This window comes from Phaseolus vulgaris, chromosome 3 (genome assembly GCF_000499845.2).
Source record: "Phaseolus vulgaris cultivar G19833 chromosome 3, P. vulgaris v2.0, whole genome shotgun sequence".
Lineage (NCBI taxonomy): Eukaryota > Viridiplantae > Streptophyta > Magnoliopsida > Fabales > Fabaceae > Phaseolus > Phaseolus vulgaris.
The window spans coordinates 6,038,165-6,048,873 of NC_023757.2; the positions used below are offsets into that span (position 1 = coordinate 6,038,165).

General features: G+C 29.5%; 1 protein-coding gene across 1 annotated transcript; it reads left to right on the forward strand.

The window, feature by feature from the left end:
* Positions 1 to 4,945: 4,945 nt before the first annotated feature.
* Positions 4,946 to 6,408, forward strand: LOC137806433 (uncharacterized protein At4g22758-like). Its single transcript, XM_068606553.1, has 2 exons — positions 4,946 to 5,487; positions 5,970 to 6,408. The coding sequence occupies exons 1-2, from the start codon at positions 5,256 to 5,258 to the stop codon at positions 6,179 to 6,181; spliced, it is 444 nt and encodes a 147-aa protein (XP_068462654.1). The 5' UTR covers positions 4,946 to 5,255; the 3' UTR covers positions 6,182 to 6,408.
* The last annotated feature ends 4,301 nt before the right edge of the window (positions 6,409 to 10,709 follow it).

Below are 10,709 nucleotides of genomic sequence, written 5' to 3' on the forward strand. Positions count from 1 at the left end.
TTTGTTTTACATCAGACACTTTTCTCTTTTTATTTTCTTTGTTGTATAACTATCAGACGGTGTAGCAGATGATGGTTGTCTAGACTGTCTAATAGTTGTACTTAGTTATTTTCTTTACGAATTTTCTTTCATGTTTGTTTTAGAGTAGTTTTACTTTTGATTTCATTCATGAATTTACAATTCTTTGATGTTTTATACATTTTAACGTCTACTCCATATTTTGTTATATAGTTTTACTTTAAAACAATTTCAATTTCTGTTCATTTCGTGTATGTTTCTAGTTGATAATTTGGATTCTCTTTTTAGAACATTACGTTTTACCATTTACTTTCAAGTCATTTACATTTATGGTGTCATTAGACTGTCTATGAAATGATTGTCTTGTTAGATTGTCTAGTATACACTTTGTCTTGCATCTTATTTTCCATTTACATTCTACAATCTAAAATCAAACTCCCCCTTCTTAATCTGTGAAGAAAAAGAACATTAAAAAATTGATTCAATTGCAATGAAGAACCAAAAATAGAGTATGCATTAGACGCATAAAAGAAAACTTCGTTAAACGATTCAATGAATACACATGAATGCAAAGCGAATTAAAACTATAATCAATTTTTTAAGAAAAATTAAAGTACAAATGAATTTGTGCAAAACAAAAGTTAAGTACAATTATGAGATCATCTAGTAGACAATAATCTACCAGACCATCTAATAGTTCTACTAAAGAAGAACAAAGTGTCTGATGTAATTGTGAACGACAAAAATGTAGATGATAGAAATTGTAAAGTGTAGAAACATAAACGTGAGAAACAAAAAATAGAGCCTGATTGGAATTAAAAGTGAAATTAAAATTAAAATTAAATAAAATTCAATTGAATTAAGTGAGTAAACTAGAAATGTAAAGTGAAAAAATCCAATGAACGATAATTAAAAGGAATTGTAGTGAAACAGAGAACGAAAATCATGGTCAATTCACCTTCAACTTCGAATGAAAGAAACACAATTTTGGATTCCTTATTAATAAAGAAAATACAAACCAATTGGTTTGTATGTTCAAAAGACAGTGATTTTCAATCAAAAACAAAATTCCAAAATGATTTCGATGAAGAAAATAACTCGAACAAAGCATCATCTAACATGATTTCGTATTCAATGTTACCCATTTTCATAATCCAATCAATTTTTAAAGGTAAATTCATAAAATGTAAAACAATAATGAAAGTAAAGCGTAAAGAGAAGAAAAAGAATCACAAGAGAAAGAAGAAGATAAAACGAAGAACTTGAATGGACAAAATTGCAAATTGAAATAAACTAAAAATAGAGAAAACAAAATTGTAAAAACTGAAATGTAAAAGTGAGTTTCATAATTACTAAAAATAGTAAAATGTGTATGTTTCTCTTCATCTATTTCCTATTTATAAAGGTATGAATCACTACAAATGGGCAGACATTAGCTAAAATAGAAAATTGGAGCCACCATAAATCTAATACAACACTATCTATACTACATTATGTTAAGTTATTTGATCATCTAATGTTTCTTTAGCTCTTTGATGGTTTTAATCCTTCAAGCTCTTCTCTTTCCATTCTTCATGATCCAAATATATTCATTAAATTTTCATAAGTCAAAGATTAACTCAAAAATATTCCTGTAAACATAAGCAACGAATTAGACAGTCTAGGCAAAATTTTAGGTGAAAAATACATTTTTATACCAAATTTATTACAACACAAATTTAATATCGAAAATGAAAATCTATGATAAGAACAAAAAATAAGAACAAAAGAAATCTCTAGGAGATACAATTAGTCTAAAAAAACGTAAAGAAAATGAGAGTTATCATATGGTTGACTTTATACATAGGTGGGAGATATAATCTATATGCATTATCATATTATAGAGGACTTGGAATGGTTCACCTCGTCTTGAACTAAGTTTGGATTGCTTATGAGAGGGAAACTTGTCCTTTCTCAAATGAAGTCAAATCTAGGCTCCTTCTTAAAAAATAAGTTTCTTTCTCTCTTTGTTGTTGTATTCAACATATTTTTGAATTTGTTTTTCAATATGGTTTTTCACCTGGTCATGGTACATCTTGATAAACTCAAATCTAGACATTATATAAAGAAGTTGTATCCAAAAGTGAAAGTAAATCAATAAGACTGATACGGTCAAAACCACAAACAACCTCAAAAGGAGAAAGATTAATAGTTTTTTGGACTACTTAGTTATAAGCAAAATCTACATGAGGAAGATGTTCATCCCAAAACTTCTTATTGCCCTTTAATATTACGCTCAATAAAGTGCATAGGAACCTATTTACTACCTCAATTTGCCCATTAGTTTGAGGATGACATATGGTAAAGAACATAGTTAGTTCCAAATTGTTCCCCAAGCGTTTTCCAAAAGTGACTTAAAAATTTAAAATCTCTATTAGACACTATAGTCTTGGGTACACCATGCAATTTGACAACTTTAAAGAAAAGTCTCAATATGTAGCTAGTATCATCTACTTTGGGTTTCTTGAGATTTCAAGTTCAAGGATTTGTCAAGGATTGGCTCCAAATCCTACTAATCCCTACCAAATCTTAATAATGAGGTAGGTTATGCTTAGCCTTGGCTCCAAGCGAAATCCTCATGATCCCAACTTGACTAAATTTGGCTTGAGCCGTTTCTGAGCGATTTTGGGCTTTCTTCATGGTTAAGTACTCTATTAGCTCAACCCTTTTAAATTCACTTAGCGCTTTTGTCTCTGGATGCTTCTTTTGTTATGGCCTCAATTCGCTTAGCGCATGGTGATGTGCTCAGCGGTTTGGAGTTTTCCATTCTGCTAAGCCTTTCTCCCTGAGCTGGGAAAATTTACTCGAATACTTCATCCTTGATTAATGGTTTTTCTACACTGTTTTGCACAATCTCCTTTGATTTCCTTCTTTTCTTTATGTTATTAATGTGTAGTTGTGGTTGGATTGATTTAGCATGCTTCCTTGTTGATATCTACACATATTCTACCTATTTTGCATGCCTTTTGACTATGAATTTTTGCTATTATTTGACACTTATTACTAATATAACTCGAAACAACCTAAAAAGATTCAGAAATTCAAAGCTAAGTAATACATGTGAAGGACCGAATCAAACTATGACAAAAGAAACAAACAAAACATGTTATACAGTTTCTTAAACACATGCAATTGATTCAAGACAATTGGAATAAGTAATTGAATCAATTAAGAAAAAAATTAGGCATAGAACATAGAAGGAAAGTAAATTAACTTAAACTCAAAGGAAACATGAACAAGACTTAAAACTAAGATAAGAGAGAAAGAATGAGGACTTATCTCTTGAACACCTCCAAACTTAGCTTCGGTGTTAAATGATGAAAACCACATTTTCCCTTGCAGCAGAACACCAATGAAAGTTCTTAAATATTTCTAAGTCTCTTATAGTATTTTGGATTGCTCTTCCAAGGAAGGATCCTTGAAGGAGAACTAGGAGAAGAGTACTCCCATGACCTCAAAAATAAAAAGACAGGTATTTTAGCTAAATCAATTCTCATTCAATCAAGGTAAGTGTTACAAGATGTATGTGGTCTTATTTATAAATATGTAAACCCCTTGCGCCTAATGCCACAAAAAATGTGGGACTAAGATGTGAGAAAATCGGGGCATCAATGGCTGAATGGAAGCGTCCAATTTTGGCCATGTGATATGGGACTTCTATGCTCCAAGTTTCTTCCCCCTTCTCTTGGCCAAATTTGACTATGGTTGCTACCATGGATTGGCCATCTAATAAGGCCTAATGGGGGTCCAATTGAGACCTAATTACAACCCACTCAAATCTCTACAAAATATATATACATATACAATTTGTACAAAACTAAGAAAGGAGAAAAATCCTAGTAGTCTACTCTCTAAAGTAGGAGAGTCTTCTTCTTTGAGACCTCTTCTTCTTTAATCATCCTATCCATGAACCTGGTCAAAGGCCCAATTTGATGTCTCTCATATGGTCTTCCATCACAACATCTCTCATTCACACAATATGACTTATGAGGCCTAAGATAGGTAGTTGTTTTCCTCTTTGGTGTAACATGCAGGGCTTGACCCATCTAGCTAACTTTGTAGTACTAACATTCCACCTTTTCAGTTTCTTGTGTGGAATATTTTTAAGCACACTCTTCAAGAGGTCTTGATGATGACAAAGTGTTATAAGATCCTCTTAATAGAACAGTCTCTGCATAAAAAAAAAAGTACTTATAAGTCTTTAATGTGTATTATAAAATGTTTAAGACTTGTCATTTGTCCAAACAAAAACTTCTCAGACAAAATATATGTATTTAGTTCTATTCAAGAAAAAACTTACAAGACAAAGAACATAAACAACGTGTTTGCGTTAAGTAGACTAAACAAGACACTTTCATCTCAAAGATATGAAGCTCATAAAGATAAAGATATGTTTTACACTTTACAAAATCATAATAAAACAAAAATTTTGTTAAATCTTTGACTTAACAAATCATAGTATTAAAATATTCTTAAGTAAAAATAAAATTATAAAGAAAACACTAACACTTTTAATAAATTAAAACTTTTCATTTTAATATGTTAAAATCGGTTGAGTGATTTTAATATATTAATTCACCATTTTAATAATTTGTATAGATCGGGCTCTAATAATTTTAATCAATTATAACTCTTAAAAAAAACTTAACTACTCAAAGGTTTGTGTAATTTAAATTAATTAATTAGATATTTTGATTCATCAAAACTGCTTTTAAGTGTAGTCAATAACATGTTTAATTAGGAAGCTAACCAACATTTGTAATTGTAGAACAGGTATGATTAGTCTAGGGATTAATTAACCGACTCTAAAATTCAGAAAACAGGCAAAAACAAGAAATTGATAAAAAGGAAAAACCCTAATAATTCATCCCTATTTAAAGACCCCACCTTTCTCTCTGAAACACCAAAACAAGTCTCAGGGCTCCCTTACCCTTCTCTGGGATCCCTTACCGTCGTGAATGGTGGAAACCCTTCGTAGATTCTACTTCATGCGCTCCCGTTTGCCGTCCAGGGCGAGCGCATTCGGGTCTTGCAAGCGAGCTTGGTACTACCGCTGCCTCGGCCTTGACCCCTGAACTAGTACTCGTCTTTCTGCATCTCTATTGGACCGTCTTGGCTCCATTGCCGCTTTCTTTCCTGTTACCATTCCTTGTTTCGTTTTCTTTTTCTTGTCGTTGTCTTTTGTTTCGCTCGGAACGATGTTGACGAGCAAGCAGAAGAAGAGCCAGAAAGCCAACGCCAGGAGGCTCTTGATCAGCATCAATGTACTGGGGAGTTCGGGGCCGATTCGGTTCGTGGTGAACGAGGAGGAGCATGTCGGAGCGGTCGTCGGCACCGCCCTCAAGTTCTACGCGCGTGAGGGCAGGCTTCCCATCCTTGGAAAGGACACCACCGGTTTCGCGCTCTATTGCCCTCATCTTGCATCTGACGGTACTTTTTCTCTCTTCACCTCCTTCCCAATTTCAATCACGCTCATTAATCCAAAATAAACACCCATGCTTTGTAGTCCTCAATTTCGATCGCAGAAACTGTTTTTCTTCGCGGGTTTTGTTTGAATTTGATTACCACGCTTTTGATTGTGTTTGTGTTTTTCTTGATGGTGTAGTTTTTAGAAATTGTTGTGTTTTTGTCGCAAGATAAGTTTCAGAATTGAATTGAAGAAATTATCCTAGGTACATTCACTCGATTTAATTGATTTATATATATGTGTGTGTGTAGCTGGAGATGCTTAAGGAACAGGCAAATCTTCTTCATTGAGTTTTTGATCGGGAAAAACTTGATACCGAATTAAGATATTTTTGTTACTATTATCGTATTATGCATTCAGTAATTTACAGTATTGAGGGTGGAATTAAATAACAGTGTAGTTTTGTAGTATAGTTGTTCTGATTTGCGCGTTTGAGGTGTTGCAGCTTTGAGTCCATGGGAGAGAATAGGGTCGCATGGGGTTAGAAATTTTATGCTGTGCAAGAAGGAGGCAGAGTCAGATTCTAGGGGTGTGGCTGAGGAAGATGGAAGTGAGAGTGGGAATAGTAATGGCAAACATTCGAGCAGCAGCAGGGGAAATGGGAGCTGGAAGGGTTGGTTCAACATATCCCTGAACCTCAAGATCTCTTCCCAGTGATTCATCAATGGAATAAAGGAGAATTATTAATGAGTATTTCTTATGATGGTGCTTTTTTGTTGTGAATTCAATGCCCCTAGTTCTTTGCTGTTCTCCCAAGGCAGAGAAGGGTCTTTAGAAATTTGGCTAACTTGAGATTTAGGTTTTCAATTTTTGTAAATTGAAGTTTGATTCTCACTTCCTTCTTGTCTTTTAAGAGGGTGAATGGAAGCTAGCATTTCTGAATATATGCTACTGGTAATTGCTGCAAGGAAAATGCATTTCAGCAGGAACCTAGGTTCCTAATTTGATTTGTGGAACTCACTAATAGTTTCCTTTTTAAATTAAATTTATAGATGCAATTTACTCAACAAAAGGTATTCTTAGACTTAATAAGTTTTATGGTATTTTTTATTTAACGACTCTTTCTCTTATTTTATAATTTTCTTAAATTTAATTGATAATTATAAGTATTAAAAAGAATGTAGTATTAACAAAATTTTCTTAAATTTAATTAATAATTATAATTATTAAAAAGAATGTACTATAGGTTAACAACCTATATAGCACTGACACTTATACGGGACACAAAGATACATAAAATTTTTAAAATGTAGGATATGGGGACACGAATCTATATATTATATAACAACCTATATAGCACTGACACTTCTCGGAACACAAAGATACATAAAATCTCTAAAATGTAGGATATGGGGACACGAATTTATATATTATATAATTATAAATTATATAAATTGACCATAAAAATTTATATGAACAAGTATGTTTCAGATTATTTTTTTAAAATAGAAAGATATTTTTTTATGAGAGATTCAAAAAGATTTGTTTCTTATTTATATAATCATAATAACAATTATTTATATAATTATAATAACAATTTATACAATAAAGTTTGAATTTTTAGAAAATTAATGTATTTTTTTTAAATTGTGTAGTAACCCTACTAGAATTGTTAAAAATAAATATTTTTTGAATTTCTAAATTTGACACTTCACGAATACATTTTCTATCGATGTTATACGGGTGTCGGTGTCCGATACAAGTATCCGATCGACACACCATTTAAGAAAAGTGTCTGATACAAACATCTGATCGACATGCCATTTAAGAAAAATGTTCGATCTTCTTAACTAACAACACTTTTATGATTTTATTCTGAAAACTAAGAAAAACAATAAAAGTAAGAAAAACTTGGCATACACCACTGTTAATATAACAAGGAAATGATTTTAGAATATCCAAATAAATTCTACAAACATTTAATTATCTAAATAAGAATATAATAAATTTTAAATAAAACAAAACGGTGATATACCAAACACCTAACGTAAAGAAAAACTTACATCTTAGCATTTATAAAAGTCATACTAATTATATTTTTTTTATCAATTATAATATAAACTTTTTACATATTATACTAATCAAACTCAAATTTTATAACAAAAAACTACTCGATTAAAGTTTATAAATAACTTAGCAACATGAATTAGCCACAATATTTAATTGTCCTAAATTTATTATTCAAAAGAGTCAATCCCTTGGTCCATCTCAAAGTTAATAACCCTATTTATAATAGTAAACATATAATTTATTTATTATACAAATAAAAGCACAATAAATACTTTCAGCCTATTAATAGTAGACTGTTTCTTTTAGTTATTTAATATATTTTTTAATTGATAATATGAAAGATAGTTTTAATATTTAGTTTCCATTTAATTGTTAAATTATTTATTTATTGTATTTATATATGTTGACTAAGTTTTTAATTTATGATCAATCACACATTAAATTTATTCTAGTCTACAAAGTGAGTTTGTTCTATATTTAATTTAATTTAAATAAAACTGAAAAATTCAAATTACTTTGATCATTTAAAATAGATGTGGATTTCCAATCTATTTTATTGGATTTGGTTTGGAACTAGTTTGAAAAATTCAATCCATCAACACCTTCTAGTCAAAATCAACGTTAAAATAATTCTATTCAATTTAATTTAATAAGTATTGTTGTTGAGATTAAAATATCCACTCTATAAAAAGTTTATTAGTAACTGTTTTATAAACTGATTTAATTGGCAAGTGTTTTATAGCAATGATTTAAAACCGTTTTCATACTATCTTTAGATATTTTAATTTATCATTAAATATAATTGTTTTAATTTGTACTGATCATACTGCATTAAATTATCTCAACTTTTCTCAATTTTATTAAATTAATTCTACACTTTTATTTTTTACTTTTTCCATGTTTATTATATTGAGTCTTGACAAATTTTTCATTTCATTTAAATTATTATTTTCATTGTTCATACATTTTCTATCATTTAACTCTTTTTTTTCTAACTTTCATAACGGTTTTATTTTTTAAATATTTTCATATTGTTATTAGTTTATTTTCATATTCGTATATACTTATAATTTTAATTATATTTTATATATTATAGGATTTTCAAGTTTTTACAAATTTATAAAAACTGTATATTCGAATGTATTTTAAATTTGGTTACTTCTAATTTTACTGCCATTTTTCAATTTTATTTCATATTTTACTTTCTATGTTTTCCATGTTTTTAGTATTCACTCATTCACCAGTTTTTCATTTATTTTTCTACAATATTTTTGTTCTATTTTTTTTTTGTATTTAACAACTATTTTTTAAATTTTTGATTTTTTAACATCATATTCTCATATTACTCATAAAGTTTATTATTTGCTAATATGTTTGATTTCTAAGCTTTTTCATATATTTGTAAACATTGCATGCAAGACTTTCAATTTATTATTAAATTATTACTCATAATTTTACATCTTTTCTTTCTAAATTTTCTATATTTTTAACATACTTTTGCAATTTTTAATTATATTTTAATCATTAGTGTCACGTGTAAATTTGAAAATTGGTTATAAACTAACAAAAGGTTAAATTATGTTTTTAAGTTTTTAAAAAAAATTAAATAATTTCTGAGAGTTGAATAATTGAAGTTTAAGCTTGAGAGATATAGTCTTAAGGTATTTCTCTTCAAAGATGATTTTAACGAAACTCGTTAGATACAATTCTAACGGGATAAATACTTTAAAATTTGAATTTTGGAAATTTTATCCTTATTTAATTAGTTATCTCATATAAATATGTAGTATAAAAGATAAGAATATAAATTATTTTTATATTGGTTAGTTTGAAAACTCATATTACATATATTTCTTCATCGATTAAAATTCTATTAACATAGACTATATAATTCTTGATCGATCAAGGTCCTAGACTAACACTAAAATAAAAACAAATATTATTTGAACTTAGTCACTTATAGCTAAGTGGTAAGTATTCTTTTGGATACAACCACTTATGAGTGCAATAATATGTATCTTTGAACACAACAACTTTTGGATAAGCATGAATATTGTTTGGACCCAATCACTCTTGGTTAAAACACATTGGTAAACAAAGATTGTGATATAAATGTTCACTAGTTTTGCTCATTAAAAGAGAGTAACATTCTAAGATGGATATAGAATGATAAACACTATTTTAGGTTGCTCACAAATAGTGTCCTTGTTTGCAAACAAAATGATGGAAGCATCCTTCAGGCAGTAGTGTAAGATTTAATAAGACTTAATAAAAGCTCTTAAAATTTTCCCCAAGTTTCTTGATTGGAACTCAAGTGACATTCTCCCAATGAAAGTCCCTTAGTTGGATAAATTAGGAAAAAAATACTCTCATTTTTTAATACTTTGAATGAACAAAGATATGTCAAATGGAATTTAATTGTCATTCAAAGACGAAATGATTATAAAAAGGGGGTAGGCTTAAATAAGTAGAGATTTCTTACACTTAAAGCACTAGGGGATATGGGATTAAAAGAGCAAAACATAGATGCATGTTGAATTTTCGTCATCTTAAGTATCAAAGTTCGACATTTCCCACTTTATAAGCTCCAAATGTCTACCATGTTTTGTTTTGACTATGTGGGTGTGAGTGAGTCGTGTGTACCCTTTTCATGTCTCTCCAATTAAGATTTTGATTTTCCTAATAAAAGGGTTGCATGTTGACTCCTGAAATTAGGGTTTCAACTCTAAAGTCAAACCCTGATTAGGTCCATTAATGCATTTGTTTTACATAATTTTTTTTTAATACTATACAATTTACTATTTTCATTTCATTTACACAAAGATATCCCTAAGACTAAGAAGAAGAAAAAAAATATTAATATTCTTCAAATGTTGATTCTCCTCTATTGCAATGAACCGGGAAGGGAATGGAAACAGATGAACCCTAATCAAGCACAAGCTAACAGTGATGGAAGCGTGAGAAGAAAATAATATTGAGGCAAAGACAAAGTCAAAAGAATATTATTTCACACGTATCTCTAGTAATTACAGAAGATGTATATATAAGAAAAGATGTTGCCTAAACAAGTGGCAAAAAAAAAAAAAAACAGAAAAGGAAAACCTAATGGGCTTATGCAATAAGGCAGACCCAATCTACTTAAAACAAAAAAAGTATTAATAAAATATTTTAACAA

Coding starts and splice junctions, on each gene's coding strand:
- LOC137806433 (XM_068606553.1), top strand. CDS start 5,256: ATGTTGACGAGCAAGCAGAAGAAGAGCCAGAAAGCCAACGCCAGGAGG. Junction 5,488..5,969: donor CCCTCATCTTGCATCTGACG/GTACTTTTTCTC, acceptor GAGGTGTTGCAG/CTTTGAGTCCATGGGAGAGA.